General features: G+C 42.3%; 2 protein-coding genes across 3 annotated transcripts in view; both read left to right on the plus strand.

The window, feature by feature from the left end:
• The window catches only part of Wdr35 (WD repeat domain 35), a 59,854-nt gene extending 49,953 nt beyond the window's left edge, over positions 1-9,901 (plus strand). Inside the window, exons 21-28 of one of the 2 annotated variants that reach the window (XM_087554386.1) lie at positions 739-885; positions 1,856-1,988; positions 3,664-3,774; positions 4,655-4,819; positions 5,713-5,853; positions 6,398-6,554; positions 8,480-8,720; positions 9,014-9,901. In XM_087554386.1, coding sequence (XP_087410512.1) covers positions 739-885; positions 1,856-1,988; positions 3,664-3,774; positions 4,655-4,819; positions 5,713-5,853; positions 6,398-6,554; positions 8,480-8,720; positions 9,014-9,164 — 1,246 coding nt within the window. In that variant the 3' untranslated portion in view covers positions 9,165-9,901. The remainder of the gene's footprint in view (positions 1-738; positions 886-1,855; positions 1,989-3,663; positions 3,775-4,654; positions 4,820-5,712; positions 5,854-6,397; positions 6,555-8,479; positions 8,721-9,013) is intronic. The other variant, NM_001099340.1, reaches the window with a different exon arrangement.
• Positions 9,902-13,139: 3,238 nt separating this feature from the next.
• Positions 13,140-19,739, plus strand: Ttc32 (tetratricopeptide repeat domain 32). The gene is made up of 3 exons (NM_001398690.1): positions 13,140-13,356; positions 17,993-18,159; positions 18,945-19,739. Exons 1-3 carry the CDS (start codon positions 13,217-13,219, stop codon positions 19,082-19,084), a joined length of 447 nt encoding a protein of 148 aa, NP_001385619.1. The 5' UTR covers positions 13,140-13,216; the 3' UTR covers positions 19,085-19,739.
• Positions 19,740-20,005: the final 266 nt, after the last annotated feature.

Below are 20,005 nucleotides of genomic sequence, written 5' to 3' on the forward strand. Positions count from 1 at the left end.
AGTAGGAAATCTAGGAAAAGAAGACTTGAATCAGCTTTTTTTGTTGTTTGTTTCTTGAGACAAAGTTTCTCTGTGTTGCCCTGCTTGTCCTGGAACATGCTCTGTAGACCAGGCTAGCCTCAAACTCACATTTGCCTGCCTCTGTCTCCCGAGTGCTGGTATTAAAGGCATGCACCACTGCCTACCAGCTCAGAAACAGCTTTTTACTCTGGTGTTTCTTATTTGTTTGTTGTTGTTTTGTTTTGTTTTATTGCTGTGACAAAAGTGCCTCAGTCTGGGTAATTTATAAAGGACAGAGGTGGTTTCTCACAGTTCTGGAGACTAGGAAGCCCAAGGCTGAGGGTCCAGCAGATTTGATGTCCAGTAGGAGCCCATCTGTGCTTCCAGGATGGTGCCTTGAATTTTCACGGGCAGAAGGACAGAAGGACGGCAGTTTTCTCTGGCGCCCTTCTCATTAAGCTGTTATTCATCTCACAATTGGGACCTAATCACTTCCCCAAGTGCACCACGTCTTGATGCTACCACAATAGGGATTAAGTTTCAACATGACATTCTGAGAGGACACACCTTCAGCCTGTAACTTCTGCCCTGCCCCAGCTTCCTCTTATTGGGCAGGCTGTTTCCAGAGTGCTTAGACATACTCAAAGCACCCAGAACTGTGTCTAGCACAGAGCAGGCAACTGACAAGTTTTATAGAGTGGATCAATGATGAACGAATACTTTTTTTTCTTTTGGTAGAGACCTTGCTATTGGTCTGAGGCTGAAATTGGGGGACTGGTTCAGAGTACTGCAACTCCTGAAAACTGGATCTGGTGACGCAGACGACAGTCTCCTGGAACAAGCCCACAATGCCATTGGAGACTACTTTGCTGATCGACAGAAGTGGTGTGTGAGCTACCTGGGTGCCTGATGCATTCTTGCATGCTTAGAGTTATTGCTACCCAGAGTGCTTCTCCAGGAAATAGTGCTGTCAGAGCGAAGGCCCTTCTACATCCTAAAATTCAAATGTTTCTGTAATGCACTTGCTCTCTGGATGTAGGACATCCTTGACCTGAGGGATGAGCACAGTATAAGTCTGCCATCTGCACACGTGAATCGTGTAGCTAGCTTGAGAAAGCGTTCTGCTGCTTTTGAGATCACACCTAGGATGTGATATGTAGCCATGAGCTATTCCACCTGTGCCCCAGTTCCCGAATAATGATTCAGAAGCTTATTGCTTATTAATAATGCTTATGGCCTTAAATGAGGGCTTGTTTTCTGTCTGCTTATAACTTACATAGCCTGTTTATTCTACTCTGTGTCTGCCACATGGCTGATTACCTCTCTTCAGTTTCATAATCTGTCTACTTGGAGTCTGGTGTGAATGTTCTCACACTTATTTCCCAGAGTTCCTCTCTCTCTGCCAGAACTCCCACCTTCTATTTCCTGCCTTTTGCTAACAGGCCTACAGTGTTTTATTGAGAGGGGATGCTCCCACACAGTACACAAGAGATTCTCTGTACAGTTATCTATGATTTAGCTCTGACCATAGTAAATTATTTTATATTGTCTTGTTATAGATTGTTTTCAGAAAGCATTGTTTTATTGTTAAGTTCTCACTGGGATCAATATGCTTATTTATGTCAGCAATACAAGTACTTCTATGCTACTGTTTATGTGAGAGCATTCAAAGAATATTACAGGCAGAATATACCCCATTTTCCTCAGATCTTAAAACATTGTATGTGTTAAAGTATTGTATAACTCAACATGATAAAGGAACACAAATACACCCTTATGAAAGGATATTTTTATGGAAGTTCTTGTTTACCTGGAGACTCACATACTGATTGTGAGGGTTTATTTTCACCCACAGGATGAATGCTGTACAATATTATGTGAAAGGCAGGAACCAGGAGCGCCTAGCCGAATGCTATTATATGCTAGAAGATTACGAGGGGTTAGAGAATCTTGCCAATTCACTTCCAGAAAACCACAAGTTACTTCCAGTAAGTATTCCAAATTTTAGTTTTTGGTGTTGGGTTATTTATAAAATATTATCTTTAGTCAGGAAATATCCTTTGCAGCAACAAAAACTGGACGTTAATCTCTAATCTCATCATTTCTTAGACATGAGGTGATGCTTGTCTTTTGAAATCAGTCTGCCAGTGTTAGAGGACGCCTGAGCTGCAGGGAGAAGTCACTGGGGTGCTCAGTGCCTCGCCAGAGCATGTCCTTGTGTAGGCCTTCGGTTATTAAAGTTTCAGGGACAGACACAGAGGCTGCAGAACAGTGCCAGAGTATTAAGAGGGGATTTTTATAGGTCACAAATTTTGAAGAATTCTATTTTTTGTGCTTCATAAATTTTATTTTTTAATTAGAACATATTACTTTATAAGAAAAGTATAGGCGTTACTTTTAAAAATGTTGTTGGGCACAAAATATGTATTTATATACCCAAATTTATTTATTTATTATTTATTATTTATTTATTTGATACATGTGTGGGTGTTTTGCCTGCACGTGATGTCTGTGTCCCACATGCATGCAGTGTTCTCAGAGGCCAGAAGAGGGCGGATCCCCTGAGGCTGGAGGTAAAGGTGGTTGTGAGCCTCTGAGGATGTTGGGAATCAGAGCAGCCACTTAACCATTGAGAATCTAACCACTGAGCCATTTCACTAGCACACCCACTCCCAGTATTTTTGAGGGAGAGAAAACTCCAATTAGTAACGTTTCAAGAGACAAAAAGATGGCAGTAAGGTTGGCGTGGGAGTTGCCTGGGCCTCAGCTACCTCTGAGGAAGCTGTTTTGGGTTTAGCTTCTGAAACTGATGAAGGCAGTGTTTCTGGTTTCCTTCTTGACTTTTGCCTTGCTAGGATTCAAACCTGCTACTTGACCATTAAACTGTCCCCCACCCCAGCATGCATCTCTCTGTCTGACTGTCTGTCTGCCCGCCCGCCTGTCCGCCCATCCATCCATCCATCCATCCATCCATCCATCCATCCATCCATCCATCCATCCATCCATCTGTTTGTTGTTTGTGGTTAGAGACATGGACCATGAGGCATTTCCTAGATTTGTTTTGTATCCCAGGCTGCCTTGAACTCACTATTCGACGTGGGTGACCTTGAACTTTTAGTGCTTCTGTCTCGGGTGCTGGGAATGTACCATATTGCTAGTTTACACAGAGCTGGGAACCAAACTCAGGGCTCTGTGCTTGCCAGGAAACAGTCTACCAATTGAGCCTCACTCATCCAAGTCCTGGGGTATTTCTTAATAAGATTGGGAGCGTGAATATAACAACTCTTTGGTACACATCATCATCGTCATCATCACCATCACTTTCTTTAATACTATCCATCAGAATTCATGGTTTCGTTTTTCCCTGTTTTTTCTTTTCTAAGACAGTCTCACTGTGTAGCACAGGCAGGTTTTGAAATTACAGCAAAGCTCCTCGCCTCAGGCTGCTAATCTGAAGAAAGAAGATAGGGCAGTGTCTTCAGGGCCTGAGCCACTGTGGACACTGTGATGCCTGCCCATCCTGACCTGTAGCCTCCTGGAGGAAAGAAGAATCACTCTAAGTACCGATGTAGTTATCAGGTGTCCCTGTGGAGTTTTAGTAAGTTAAAATCTAAGTGATGTCCTGGGTCTGTGAAATCTGCTGACCGTGTTTGGTGCTTACAGGAAATAGCCCAGATGTTTGTGAGAGTTGGAATGTGTGAGCAAGCAGTCAGCGCGTTCCTGAAGTGTAACCAGCCAAAGGCAGCGGTGGACACCTGCGTACACCTGAATCAGGTGAGCAGCGGACGGCTGCTGGCCGCACCATGCCCTCGTACAGTGCTCTCCAGTGCCGGGCTGGGAGGGGAAAGAGCCACTCAAAGCTATTGTAAGTGGAGGACGGAAAGGCTGGCCTTGGCACTTAACCTCTTATGCTACCACAAGCAGTGGCAGCTCTCACAGCTTAGCCAACAGGGAACACGGAACAGACCTGCATGTTCAAGTTTTTATCTGGAAGTAATTTCATAATTTTCTGCATTTTATTAGGGTTAGGTTTTGTTTCTCAGAAAGGACCAGGTTAATGGTCATTCATTGCCTGAGGAAAGAATTGAGTTACTTGATCAATATTTACTTTGGCAAATCTATTTCCTTTCTCTTTTATAGAAAACATGTATTTAATATTTAAAAAAACCCTGAAATTTAACTAAAATCAAAGTGCAGGATTATTACAGAAACTGTTGGTATCAGTATATTCTTGTACACATTTTCTTTGAAGTGTTTTAAGAGATCTTATAAAGATAATTTATAATGTTATATCTGATGGGTATTTTCTTAAAGGGAGTTGTTTTGTTTTATGATAAAAACTAAAAAACACGGATTCTTTTTCTAGCTTACAATATATGCAGCAAGAGAACTGTAAGATTAATGTGATTATAAATCTTGAGACTTTCATTTTTAAATGTACTTATCCAAGAAATGCCTATTAGATGATCCAGTCATTTTGAAATGCTTGCCTGTGAATTGGTTGACTGCTCTGATCTCACAGACACTTGGAACAGCGATGGCTTTGCTGTATCTGAAGCAGCGTCATCATTTATCACACTCAGGCTGCATTGTGGGGATCTTAGAATGTAAGTCTTCTAAATATTCAGTGGCTGAATGGTATATTGTCCCCTAGTGGAACAAGGCTGTTGAACTGGCTAAAAGTCACAGCATGAAGGAAATCGGGTCTCTGTTAGCTCGCTACGCGTCACATCTGCTGGAGAAGAACAAGACGCTCGATGCCATTGAACTCTATAGGAAAGCCAGCTACTTTTTCGATGCCGCTAAACTGATGTATAAGGTAATGCAGGGTCTGCTGAAGGTGGGCCTTGCTCTAGTCATCACCTTTTTAACTTACAGCCTTATCGTTAAAAAACTTGCAAATAAAATAAACATCACAAGCCAAAATTCAGTAGACCCGAAGTCTATACATCTCCGTGAACTTCTATCCAGTGAGAAGAGCCATTTGGGTATATTTTTATGCACATAATCACTACCAAACCAGAGAAATTCGTGACGAAATTAGAACTACAACATTAGTTTTCTGTCTTCTTCTACAGCTTTTAAAAAGCATTCTGGTTTTTGGTAAACAAGTGTCTGTCACAGCAAAGCCCTTCTCACTGCAGCTTTGTGCATTGCTGCCGTCTGTGAACAAGGGGGTTATGGATGCCAGAAGCTTGCTACTTCCTAAACAATTTTGAGTTTGGTTTAGAAGCTAACCAAGAGTTTCACAATTTCTGGGGGCTGTGAAGAACAAATGCTTTTAACTGGAATTAAATCCTTGTAAAATGCACACATTTTAAAACAATATACTCCTTTAATGTCCATAATACAGTATTAATACACATAATTTTTATACTCTGTTCTCTTTTCTTGTTTGACTTAATAAAATAAATTTCCTCAAAATCACTTAAATTCCAACTTCTAAAGGACAGACTACTTTCTCCAGTATGATTTAGTTATTTTTTTCAATAGATGTTACTTTTAAGACTGCTAGTTTCTGTTCAAGTGACTACATTCTGAAGAAAAGACCATCCATGGCTTTTAAAATCTGAAACATAATTACATTTATATTACATTCTATCCCTCTCCCTCCTCCTTTAAAGAATCAAATTTCAGTTAATTTTGGAAATGATTTTATTTGTCCAAATATACATCAAGAAGTATCTTGCCAACTGTTTGAAATGTTTAAAGATTGCAGATGAAGAGGCGAAGAAGAGGACGAAGCCTTTGCGTGTGAAGAAGCTGTACGTGCTGTCAGCCCTGCTCATTGAGCAGTATCATGAGCAGATGAAAAACGCCCAGCGCGGGAAAGTTAAAGGCAAGAACTCAGAGGTGACTAGGACTCACACACAGCTGTAGTAGCAGACAATGCCAGGCCATCATAACTGTCTTCCTGGAGAAGCTCTCTTATTTGTAGGCCTGCATTTATTTCTTTTAGGGGGCTTAACACATAGCAGTGCCTCATTCAGATGAGTATGCAGAGTTAGAACTTTGTTTAGAAATATGGAGAACTGTATTTCTTTAAGGCCAGTTTCTTGGATGCTTTATTTTTTTATTATAGTGTTTATTTGCCTAGTAAGTTCTCCATTCTTAATCAGAGAATTTAAAAAACTTTCTTAGAATATATATCTGTTTTACTGTAAATTTCACATTGACTTAAAGTTTAATCAGTTCTATTTTAAACTTTGATCTTACCAATTTAGAAAACTGAGCTATCGTGGAAAACTTAACTCTGCGTGGACAGGAGTGATGGTAAACTGTGCAGCTGTGTGGCTGTCTCAGTCAGACCTAACCTTCCTAGTGTTAGCACTGTTAGGCTTCGTGTGGTGAGGCTGTGTGTGTGTGGGCTGACAGAGTGCACTGGCTTTTCTCCCAGGCCACTTCTGCTTTGGCTGGCTTGCTAGAAGAGGAGGTTCTCTCTACAACTAGTCGGTTCACTGATAATGCTTGGAGAGGAGCAGAGGCCTACCATTTCTTTATACTCGCTCAGCGGCAGCTCTACGAGGGATACGTCGACACCGCGCTGAAGACAGGTAGGCATGTCATGGAATGTTTGCAGGACATCTGAAAATGGCCCAGTGACTAGGAAGAGCTAGCTTCTTCATTTGTCTTTGTATTAATTTTAATATCTCCCCTATGCTTTTACCTATGTGTGTCACGATTAGGAATATAGTTTATTTTGAAGTTTTCCCCCACTTTTTAAAAAAACATAATACATGGTAGTTGACAGAATGCCAGATACTGTAGATAATAAACAGCTTATATTTGTTATTTGATTTTATATGCTTCCTAGTCAAAGCCAAGCACTCAAAGGTTAGACAGGGGTGAGGAGAGGAAAGGGAAGGGAAGGAAGGGAAGAAGAGGAGAGGAGAGGAGAGGAGAGGAGGAGGGGAGGAGGATAGGCAGGGAGGAGAGGAGAGGGGAGGGGAGGGGAGGGGAGGGGAGGGGAGAGGAGACAGTGTTTCATTATGTATCCTAGGCTGGCCTCCAAGTTGCAGCCTTCTGTCTCTGACTGCCAAATGCTGTAAATTAGAGGCCTGATGACTACCATGCTTCATGCAGATGTATTAATTCCTCCTAGGCTATTATCTTCTGTTCCTGAATTTCTGTGCCAGTACTGTCCTTTTCTTACTTACAGTCTGTTTTTATTACTAATGTGTCTGTGTGAGTGTATGGCACTTGAGTGTAAGTATCAACAGACACCAGAAGAGTGTGTCAGATGCTCCGAAGCCACAGGTACCGGTGGTTATGAACATTTACAATGGGTGCTAGGAACCAAGCACAGGATCTCTGGAACAGGCTTCAAATGTTTCTAAACCTCTGAGTTACGTCTCCAGTCCCCACGCACGTTTTATTTCATATTTAAGTTTTCCACTGTCCTCTTTCTAATATGACTTTTAGGTATCCTATCCTTTTGTATTTGTCCAGCCAGATGAGCTCATAATCTTTTTGAGGATGAGGGAATTTCAATGAGGTCTCATTGGACTTTTGATTAGAACTACATTAATTTACCAAGATGGGATCACTAATACGTCAATAATGAATTTTCCCATCTAGAATATCAACTTTTTAAAATTGCTGTATCTGTTGGGGTTTTTTTTTTTGGTGTGTGTGTGTGTGTGTGTGTGTGTGTGTGTGTGTGTGTGTGAATGTGTGTGTGTGAATGTGTGTGTGTGTGAATGTGTGTGAGTGTGTGTGTGTGTGTTTTCCATAAAGAGCTTTAGTTCACTTCTGGTCTGTCCCGACTGTTTCTTTTGGAGCTTATTCTTACTTTTATTGTACTTGGTAATAGGACTGTAAAAAGGTTTTCCAATAGCTATCAGTTTTATAAAGAAAATAATTTTGATTTCTTATTTTATAATGAATTATTTAATTTAATGTGGCATATTGGAGCTTAAATATTTCACACAGTCACGTGCCACTTCTAGACTTAGGTTAAAAGAAAACACACTTCTGAGATTCTCCCCATTGGGTGAAGAGGTCCATATATTTACTCTTTCAGTATCTTAGTATAAAATAAGAAATAGTATTTACCTTGCACCTATTGCCTGTGAAACTGCTATGCTCCAAAGGTACAACTAGAGAGTCTTGTTTATTATAACTGAATGTCTTTTAATTTTAAAATAAAATTATTCCATTCAACTTCTTGTCAACACTGACCTCAGAACTAACTGGTGGAAGTCTACCGAGAAGATGCAACAGATGTGTTGTTCCATTTGTTCTGTTAAATTATACTGTCCGATGGATTTTCAAAAGACAAATCTGATGCTAGCTCTGCAGTTCATTAAGGAAAAGATGCTATCTCTGGTGCAGAAGGATTACAGACAGGACATGGCAGCTGTCAAAATTAATGGTCTGGGCTGGGAGTGGGAAGCTCATTTGTACTCACTTGTCCTGTCCCTCAGTGGACACAGAGCACAGAGAACCTCATGCTACATAAGTGCCCCATCTTTTCTAGCTCTTCACCTGAGAGACTATGAAGACATCATCCCCTCAGTTGAGATCTACTCTCTGTTAGCTCTCTGTGCTTGTGCAAGCAGAGCTTTCGGGACCTGTTCAAAAGCTTTTATTAAACTGGAGTCTTTAGAGACGCTCAGTGCTGAACAGAAGCAGCAATATGAAGACCTGGCTCTGGAAATTTTCACCAAACACACGCCAAAAGACAACAGGAAGTCTGAGTTGAACAGCCTTCTTGAAGGGTAGGTGCATCGTAACTAGATGCCATTTAGCTGATTAGAAGCTTTGATAGAATGAAGCACTAAATTTTTGAGGAGTTTATGTTAATATTAAAACTGAATTTATTATCCTACAAGGGTGTAGTAAAGCTATATTTTCATTCAAAGAAAAGTTTTTATTAAAATTTCGAGATGAAAGTATTTTTTTTTTTGAGATTTGTCTTGGAAATTTTCATTCTTCAGTATTTAAAGTATAGTAGACAGTTAGACTAATCACATATTTTAAAGTCTAATTGTTTTCTCTCTTATTTTTACAGTGGGGAAGGCAAACTGCCAACATGTATTGCCACTGGAAGCCCGATCATTGAGTACCAGTTCTGGGTGTGCAAAGTGTGCAAGCACTATGTTCTTGCTCAGGAAATCAGTAACTATAACTTTTGCCCTCTGTGCCACAGTTCGGTAGAATAAAGGAAAGAAGGGTCTCAACTGTAAAGTACACAGAGCATATATCCTTTCTGCACCTGAATATACCATAGTGCTTAATTTCCTTAGGTTTCCTATGAAAATCAGCTTCATCATCTGCTAGTTGTATTTTTGTATAAAATATATATCACGAAGGAATAAAAATAAAAGGGGGGCTGGATTGTGCTCAGTGGTAGAGTGCTTTCCAAGCATGCACAACGTCCTGGGTCCACTGTCAGTATCGGAAACAGATAGTTCATACATCACGGTGCAACTATGAAATAACTTGATTATTTTCACATAAGTCTTACAGATGTGAACTTATATTTTTTGTAGTTCCTGTCTGTCCATTTTCTATTTATATAAATTATAGTTTGTGTAAGTTACCACAGAAATACTCTCAACCAGAAATAGTTCTCTCTTGTTAAGGTTAGAGAACTCACTTAGTTCTTAGAGTACTACTTAGAGAACCCTGGGGAGGTAGACGGGAGTGGAGGAGGGTCGGGGTGGGGGCAGACTTGAAGCAGAGAGTTCATATAGCTTGTATTTCAGGGAGGTGAAGCAACTAGCGCATGACATGAGCTCTATTTCTACTTAAGGATTAAATTTTATATTTTATTTTCGTAATTGAGGACATGGTATTTAAAGACTTTTTATTATTTGAAGTTTTAAAGAATATCCTCATTCAAGAGGAAGCACTTGGCCCCCTTTGCTTATAATAAACATGAATTAACTGATTTTAAGTAATGCTGTTGTTACTTATCATCAGACTTATCCCCAGCTATGCCATGGCTCAGAGTACGCTGGTGGCCTAAATGTGGCTTCAGCAGGCACAGCGCGCTGGTAAGCAGTGCACCTGCCCAAGCCCTGCCGACCTCTCTCATCCATCACAGACAGCTCATTCTAGTTCGCTAACTGTATTTTAAGATTCCCAGAGCTCAGATCATAGGCTTTTCTTAGATATTATTTTAAATAAACATGAAAACGATTAAATTCTGAAGGAAAAAAATGACGTTTATCCCATGTTTCCTTCCTCTATAATGTATAGAAATGTGGCATTTGCATTGTCTTTAGACATTTTGGTGGGAGACAGAAACACACAGATGCATGCACTCGCGCGCGTACACACACACACACACACACACACACACACAGAGAAAGAGAGAGGGGGAGGGGGAGGTAGGAGGGGGAGGGGGAGTGAGGGAGAGGGGGAGAGAGGGAGAGGGGGAGAGAGGGAGAGAGAGAGAGAGAGAGAGAGAGAGAGAGAGAGAGAGAGAGAGAGAGAGAGAGAATGAATGAATATATCTCATATGGTAGAAAAACCCAAAACCCAACAGTCCTTTGTAGGCAGAGGATTGTGAGAATTGTCCCCTCAGAGACTACAGAAAATTCACATTCAGAAACAAGGAAAACCTTGTTTCAAAGTAACAGAGAACTAACTCTGTTGACATAGCTCTAGACTTATTTTGGGTACCTAAAGTGATAACAGCAATATTATGGTGCCCTCTGTTGTCTACAATTATTTTCCCATTAAATTATTTATTTATTATGTATATAGCATTCTGCCTGCATGTACGCCTACACAGCCAATCTCACTACAGATGGCTGTGAGGCACCATGTGGTTGCTGGGAATTGAACTCAGGACCTCTGGACGAATAGCCAGTGCTTAACCTATAAGCCATCTCTCCCGCCCCTTTCTCAATGTTAGAAATTATTTTAACTATAAAAGTTAGATGTTTATAGTATTAATGTTCAGAAATGTTAAAACATAGATGAGAATGTAAAAGTAGTCTTAATCTTTAAAAAACAGAGTTCATTTCTATTTTAGTTGAAGTTCAGACAACAGGTGAAACTGAAGAAATGTGTAAATTACAAACAAGTGTTTCACAAGAACTGGTTGCTCTTAAGATAGTTCTCTAACTAAAAACACATCAGAAGACTAAGGCTTATTTAAGTACTTTCTTATATGGCACAGATTAAATTTCTGGTTCGTAAAATTTAGAGAAATCTGGCCCTGGGAAGGTGGCTGAGCAGGTAAGGTGCTTGCCATGCAGGAATGAGCACTGGGATGTGGGTTCTCAACACCCACATCAAGACAGGCGTCAGTAACCTGCCTGTCACCCAGCAGTTGAGAGCTACAGATGGGATCTCACATGGGGATCCTGGGATGACCTGGGCAAGCTGGTTAGCTGGACTAGCAGGATTGTTAGCAAGCATGGGTTCAGCATGAGACCCTGTCTCAATAACAATATTTACCAACCTCTGGTCTGATACTCACGAGCGTGTGCATACACATGTGAACACCTACACCCATAGACACGCACTAAAAAAGTAGAAGTTAAAAGGGTGAGAAAGATGGGCCATATGAATGTAAGGGCAAGAAAGCACACATGCTCTCACTAATAAAAGGCTTTAATTTTTTCAAATGCATTTATATGTGAATTGAGAAGACCACACAGTTTCCTTTCCCCCTTCTTATTTCACTAATGTGGTATGTTACACTGGTTAATTTTCAAGAATTGAGTTGTCCTTGCATTTCAGGAGTAATTCTCATTTGGTTACAGTGCATAATTCTTTTAATATGCTGATATTGATATGGTGGTCTCTTGTTACATTTTCTGTTGGTGCAGGCTGATCAAGGTGGTGCAGCCATTTTAAAGGCTAGGCTCACAACCAAAATGTCAAGTTTTGCATTGATGTCAGTCATAATGGATACTGTCAAACATTGGTGTATCGGCAGGATTGGCTTTACAAAAGAATGTTAAAGTGTTCTTTGCTGGTTAAATTTTAGAAAGAGTTTAAGGACTGGTGTTGATTTTCCCGTAAATGTTTGTAGTCATTGATGTAGCCATCAGATCTAGGGCTTTTCTTTGTCAGTGTTAGGGCTGGAGAGATGACTCTGCAGTTGAGAACACTGGCTGATCTTCCAGAGGTCCTGAGTTCAATTCCCATCTACCACACGGTGGCTCACAACCCTCTATAATGACATCTGATGCCCTCTTCTGTCATGCACGTGTACATACAGATAAAGCACTCATATACAAAAGCAGCGTCTTTACTAATAGTATCTTAGAGGTTTTTTAGGGTTTTCTATTTCCTCACAGTTCAGCATTAGTGGGTTCTGTTTCTATTTACTTCCCCACCCGTCCTTTACAGAATAACATGTTCTTCTCCTCCATACTGACCATTACCTGACTTAAAAAGACTTTGTCTTCTTGCTAGGCTGCAAGGTGCTGAGGACAGAAGCTTTGCTCAGTATATTAATCCCAGTTTTGAAAACTGTGTTCCTCACACCATAGACTTAATATTCTTTCAGGAGGAAGTTCTATGTTAAAGATCACAATCACTTTCCAAGTACTTTTCTTCTCTGACCTTTATTTCTATAAGTCAATTCTACCAAATGCCGTATAACATTTATTGTGTGTCATGGCACTAACAGTAGTCTGGGTCATTTCTAAATAAATTGATTCGGTTCAGTTTTGGGGGCTGGGCTGTCTTCCCTTACCATAGCATGGCAAAAGGCATACAAAGACACGGTAGTCTCTTTGCCTTTGAAATGACTGACACTAGTCCGTTCTTGAGAGTGGAGCCCACATATACTGGGCTCCACATCAGCACACTGTTGCATTAAGATTCCCACTCATGAGCTTGAGGCGGGGGCTACGACATTCAAACCATAGCACTCATTTTTAATGCATTGTAAAGTGCTCTACTTAGATAATTACGTTCTGCTCTTTATTTTTGAAACCTGGCTTTTTCAACCAGAATCAGTATATGTGCACTTTATCTTATGTGCTTTCTTAAAGACAAACGACCCTTTCTAAAACGAAAGAAACTGACACCTATCTAATCTAATTTATATATGTATATACATATCACACAGATTTAAATTCTCTTAATTTCCCGCGAACTTCGCCAGGCGCTACCAGTTATCTCGCGATATTACGGGTCCTCAAACAGGACAAACGTCCTCATTCTGTGGTGGCACGCTTCCTTTAGCCAATGAAGTCCCGTGAGCGGTAGCTGTGGTTTCCGCTTCCACCCGGGTGAGGCGGTCATGGCTGTGCCGCGGGGCCGAGAGCGGGGAGAGAGCCCAGCCGCCCTGGCGATGGCGCAGGCTCGCTTCGCCAGGGGCGATTTTACCGAGGCCCGGGAGCTGTACTCCGCATTCATTGGCCAGTGCGCGAGTCACAGGAGGTAACTATCGCGAGAGCCGGGTGGCCCCAGGCGCGTGGGTGGTCCCCGAGTGGACGCGCGAACTGCGGAGTCCTGGGGCGGCGCTGCTGACTGCACCAGCTCCTTCGGGAAGGGGGACACCTTGGTCTCCCCAAAGGCCCAGGCGGCTGGAAGCCGCTTCCCTGGGCTGGGAAGGTGGCGGGGCTGCGCCGCCGTCCTCGGGACCACAGCGACACGTTTGCGTACGGGACGCGAAGGTTCCGGTTCAGCACCCCCTTAAAGCAGGGTCACTGCACCCAGCCGCCCCGTTAGTGTTCACAAAAATGTCACAGCACACTCCCCGAAGCTAAGGATTGTTACTATGACATCGCTATAACACCACAAGATTCCTTTCTGTAGAGTGTCCAGCCAGCGATGAAACTTTTACTGCCCAATAAAGCTCTTTGTTATTTGGATGTTTGGGTTCGAGCTGTTTATCACTATGTGCACATCTGACCCCTCTTTATTCCCACTCCGCTTTAAGTCTTGAGAAAACGGGGTTGTTTGTCGAACCAAATGTCCGATACTTAGTCTACTAAAATTTGGACATCTAGGAGCCTTGATTGGGTTGTTTTCTGACAGTTAAGGAATTAAAAGGCAGTAATCTCAAGCTAGGTAGGCAGTGGGGTGGGGAAGGGAGGGGGTGCGACAACTAAGTACCTCTAATGAGTGAAAAGACAGCTAACCTAACGACAGACAGAATCAGCTAATGAGGAAAGGTTTACAAGGGATGAGAAAAGGAGAGGGCACACAGAAAAAAAATCATCCGCAAAGCGAAGGATTTCAGGAACCCTCAAATCCATTCCCCTGAGGTTTAAGGGACTGAGGGTTGGTCAGTTTGAACACAAGGTGCCTAATATAAGTCCTCAACTTTGCCCTAAGCATGTCCTGATCCAGCTTTGAACTTGTGTAGTAGCACAGCAGATCCATCAGCCAGGGTTGGGGGTGGGAGATATTGGTGGAAGAAAAGTAGAAAAAAGCCTTTGTAGGCTGCCAGATTGTTGTTTCAGGTCAGCCGGGTAAGGAAGAAGCAGACCAGATTCACTATCTTTATTTTCTAGTCCTGGCTCCTCTCCTGTCCCATCTACTTATCAGGGAACTTAACTCCCAATCCCTCTGTATTGTTTGTCCCAGTGTTTCTGTATTAGTTGTGAACTGGTCGTTAATCCTGGGGACTCGATCCAACTCAAATGTGAGAACTTTTCTGTCTGCAGGTTCACATTTCCGCTGTAATCAATTGAAGTCTTCTTTTACTCTTCGTGATGTTCGCAGCCTCATCTTCTGTGCTGATGCCTGGATGTGTAGCATTAGTTACTGCAAGCTTTGCCATTGTTGGGTTTATGGAATGTGTGGAGTGAACACAGAGAAACTGTTTGGACAATTCTTTTTTTAGTGTGTGTGTGTGTGTGTGTGTGTATGTGTGTGTGTGTGTGTGCAGCCCCAGCTGTCCTGAAATTCCCTCTACACACCGGGCTGGCCTTGAATTGAGAGAGCCACCTGCCTCTGCCTCCCACATGCTGAGATTACAGTACTAGTCCTGGAAGATCTTTATACTAGAATGCAAACTTGTCTTTGCATGAGATCTACTACTGAAGACTGCATTCTTATTTGTTTGCAAGACTTAAATAGAATTAAGCCAGAAAGGCATAATTGCTTTCTCACTTTTGTACTATGTTATTGTGACAGCAGAAATTTCTCTTTACTAATATAGCGTTTTTATTAATTCTTAGAAAATCTCATACAGTGCACTTTGATAATCCTCATCCTCACTAATCACCTTAATTCCTTCAGCTCTACCCCCCTTCCCTTCCCCCTCTTTTTTAAAAGTTACCAAGTCCCATTTTGTGCTGCCCCATTTATTCACAGATGTGTGGCCATCCAGGAGATTGGTTGACCAACCAGGGCCATACCCTTAAGAAAGCTAACCCTCTCTCCCTTCCTCAGAAGCTCCTCTGGGGCAAGAGCCGCACCCCATGCTCGAGTGTGGACTGACTTGATCTTGTAAGGGTCTTGTGCAGCCAACCACAGCCGTGACTTTATGAGTGCAGTGCCCCCGAAATGCCTAGAAGGCACTGTCTCTCGTTTCTGTGCCAACCCCAGGTTCTTCCCATTTTCTGAGCCTTGAGGGTCTTGATGTAGGCGCCCTATTTGTGGCTGAGCACTCCGCTGACATTTGCTAATAGAAAATTCTGCATATATGGTAGAATGAAGTTACCCCCCCTCGTATCCCCCACCACTCCTGATAAAAAGGCTCGAAAACACAGGAGATTTCATTTCTATTCTCAGTTAAGGCTTCTTTGGGAAGTTCCGGAAACAGTCAGCAGCAACGGGTATGCGGCTGCTACCTGAGCTTCTTATTCTTGCTCATTTGCACGCGTCAGCCCAAGAACCGTGTCCACCACAGCAAGGCAGTCTCTGCTCTTTATGGCTAGAAGGCTTGCCTCCTCCGCTGAAAGCTCGGCACGTTCACGTTCTAGTCTCAGCATCACTGTATCCCTCGAACCTTTCTCTGGCCAGTTTCTCATCTGTAAAATGGGTTTTCAGTTTCCATAGCAGTCAAAACATGAAATCTACCAGTTCCACTTTCTCCTTATACGTATCTTTGGAAGTTTAATTTTTTTGTTTTACATATTGGGTCCTTTAATAATTCTGAATAGTACTGACTGCTTTCAAGGGGCCCAATGGGTAAAGATGTTTGCCAGACAAACCGAGGACCTCAGCTCAATCCCTGGGATGCATTTAAAGCTGAAGGAGAAAACCATTCTCTAGAGCTGTTCTCTGCCATCTACATGCACGTGGGAGCACCTCACACACATAAATTAATAAAATTTCAAGGAAGAAATATTATGTTTAAAAATAGTAGTACTGTAACAATGAAAGTCAATGGTAAGTATGAGTCTGTTTTAAAAAAGATTTACTCTAAATATATATGGGTGTTTACACACACGTTTATCTGTGGACCAGATGCATGCCATGCCCATAGAGGTCAGGAGAGGGCCTTAAACTCTCTGAAACTGGAGTTGTGAACCTCAGTGTGGATGCTAGGAATTGCACCTGGGCCCTCTGGAAGAGCAACAAGTGTGCTTAACTGTTGAGCCATCTCTCTAGCTCTTGCTCGTGTCTTTAAGATTGCAAACAAAATGTCTGCCTTTATGGAAAGTATTATTTTAGAATTTGTCTTAATGAAATCTAAATTTCTAGATTATCCGAGGATAAGAATTTATAACAAAGCTTTGAAACCTCAAATGAATAATGAAAGTTTTGTGGAGTCCCGAGGTGGTGTTTTCTTCAGTCTAGGGTAGCATTCACCTGGTTACAGCCAGTTAAAGCCTCCTGGTCATAAACCTTTAACAGTGGTGTTGGTGGCCATCAGAAGTATCCTTTGTCCAGCTTTCTCAGAGCTGACAAAACAACATTTCTAAGTTACAACAGTTCCTCCCTACCACTGTGGAGTCTACACTGCAGGACCATGTGGGTGTGTTGGTACACGCTTTGATCCCAGCACTCGGGAGGCAGAGGCCAGCCTGCCTACCACCGTGAGTTCTAGGCCAGCCAATGTTACATAGTGAGACCCTGCCCCAAAAACCGGAACAATCAAATAAATGCCCCTCCCCCAAAATAAACTGCAGGGGCCTCCGTGTGCTACTGTGGTCATGGTCCTTGCCTGAGTTCTCAAGGATTAATATATCAAGAAAAACAGCGGATGGGCCAGGGACATGGCTTAGCAGTTGCAGGCACTTGCTGCACCAACCTGGCAAGTGGGTTCGATTCCTGGAGCCCATGTAATAGTGAAGACAGAACTGACTCAGAGTTTAACTGAACTCCATCCACCCGCCGTGGCATCTGTGCTCACACACACATACAATAATACAGTTCTTTTAAAAAAATAAATTACCGCCATTACCAATATTTTCTTTGTACTGTGGGGCATAGCAAAAGAGAGGCTGAGTATGTAGTTACTCTGTTTGACTTTGGGGAAAAAGGGGAGAGAAGAAGGAAGATGGTAATACCCCTGGCTCGGAGCAGTGAAGATAATTTGCCATAGGTAGGGAGGGGGAGGCTTTGACCTGATGGTGGCTCCTGGCTGCTGGGTGTCAGACTCTCCCAGGAAGGGCAGAACCGTGGAATATTATACCTACGGTTAACCACTGCTTAACCAGTGTTTCTTTACCAGTGGGAAATGACTTCAGATCTTATTGTTTGAAGACCACCTACGTTTCAGAGTAAATTAGCGTCTGTGACACTTGTGTAGCACACTGGGACCTGGGAGGGCTTTCCTTGCTCCGCATGCATTTCTTCCCTTCAGAGTCGGCTCTGAAAACAGTCAACAATCATTTTAATATTCAGCAAAACATGCTGGCAACGAGCAAGGCTTTGAGGACGCTAATAACATTCCATGTACCTTAAAACACGCGCTGTGTTGTAGCCCCATGAAAGACGCCGGTTGGCGTTCACAGAACTTGATTTCTGTTTCCACACGCACCGTTTCTTCAGCTTGGCGTTTCAGCTTCCACACAGCGTGTTGTGGCTACGGAGTTTGATGGTGCCCCAAAGAGCATGGAAGTGGAAGTGAGGGGGGTTTAACAATGTGCTTTTAATGTGAACTTTTTGTTTAAAGCAAATGTAGCCCGGAGGATTTGGCCACCGCATATAACAACAGGGGGCAAACCAAGTACTTCAGCGTTGATTTTTATGAAGCCATGGACGACTACACATCTGCCATAGAAATCCTGCCCAACTTTGAAGTCCCCTATTATAACAGAGGCTTGATACGCTACAGGCTGGGTAAGGTGGTTTGGTTTTTTTTTCTTCACTTTTCTGTTTTTTGTTTTGCTTTAGAGCGATCAGCTGCTGTGAGGGAATCAAGTTTGACAATTAAGTGACATTTAGGTTTACAGCTGAGGAACAAGGGAGCGTTCCTGAGTGTTTTCAGGCACTTGCTAGGCCTTTCAGACCACAGCGAGCACTGCAGTGGGAATGGGACCTGGACGCAGGGGCAAGGGTGACCCTGCACCTGCGCAGTCCCAGCCTCACAAACGAGGGAATGCTGATGGGCGCCAGTGACACTTTCTGGTTGAAAAGGCAGGAGGTAGCCGGAAGTGACATTTTTAGACGCTTGGATTAAAGAGACTGTGGATACTGTTTCTCATTTAAAATGAAAATAAAAGCCCCTTTTTCAGTTTTACTGCAGCTATGTAAACGAAATGATATAATTTTGTTGAATTTTGGTGATGATTTATATACTGCCCGCCTGAAGATCTGATTAAAAAAACCCATCAGTAATTTCATTTGTTTTAGTTTTTGTTTTGTCGGAGATTGAGCGCAGGGCCTCATGCATGTTGGATGAGAGCTAATGCGGCCGAGCACCACTGTTGTCCGTCAGTGATTCAGATCCACTTACTCCGTCAGGGCACACGTTACGGCGATAGGCCATCTTAGATCCCGGAGAGGCAGCTTCCTTTGCAGAGCTCATAGATGAAGCCGTGTATTCAGACCCCACTGTGCAGTTAGAGAAACCCTCAACGTTTCCTCTTCCTTTCTCTCCCTGTCTCTGGGATTCTCTGCTACAGGGTATTTTGACGAAGCAGTGGAAGATTTCAAGAAGGCATTAGACCGAAATCCTGCATTTCAAGATGCTGTTTTGAGCTTAAAACAGACCATTTTAGACAAAGAAGAAAAGCAAAGACGAAATGCGCAGAAAAGTTACTGAAACCTTTACAGCTTATTGAGATTTTTAACTCGAGATCCTTAAGCCTGCATTTGAATGGCTCTGAGATAGGCATGGGACTGTTTTAATTATATGTAAGAGACTGAATTTTAGAAGTGAAAGTAAAATGATGTGCTTATTAATTTCAGGGAAGATTGTGTTTGATAGAGTAAATAAATAATACCGATGTATAAATGTATACTATATAGCAAAGTATTTAAATCAATATGGACTATTTTCAGTAAAGGTTTTATTTTTACCCTATATATTTCTATTCCCGACTTTGTGTTTTTTTCCCCACCCGTAGAAAAGTTGCTGGTAAGTACAGTCAAGCCATAAGCCCTTTACCTACTTAAATGACCACATTTGCTGCATCTTTATACTTAAAACCGAAACTTTCCACTCTAAAGTCTGAGGCAGGAGGATCGCTGTGATTGCTCCAAGCCTAGGCTATAGAGACCCTCAAACAAAGCCCAACAAAAGAAAACAAAAGCCAGACGAAGTTTTTTTTGTTGTTGTTGACCAACTTGAAGATGAGATACTGACGTCATGCTTGACTCCACAAACAGTTCCGCCTGCGGCTTCCTAAAGACGCTCTCGTCCACCGCCACTCGCTGCTGTGACACCTAATAAAAATAACACCGTAACATGCTCCATATCCAGTCCACGTTCACATTTCCCCTGTGACTTCGGATAATTGCATCACGTTCTCATGTCTCAGTATTCTTTCCCTCTGGGGTCATCTCCTGCTCATTCTCTCCGCACTGCACGCAGAGAACTCGCTTACTTTACATACAGTAATGGGCTGAGAGACCGGACCCTTGGGCTTAAACATAAGCGCCCATCCTATGGGAGAGCAGTTGGAAAGAATTCATCCTACATTTGATTTTTTTTTCTAAAAATCATTAAAGGGCTGAGTTTTAA

This window comes from Rattus norvegicus, chromosome 6 (genome assembly GCF_021556685.1).
Source record: "Rattus norvegicus strain SHRSP/BbbUtx chromosome 6, alternate assembly SHRSP_T2T, whole genome shotgun sequence".
NCBI classification, from domain to species: Eukaryota; Metazoa; Chordata; class Mammalia; order Rodentia; family Muridae; genus Rattus; species Rattus norvegicus.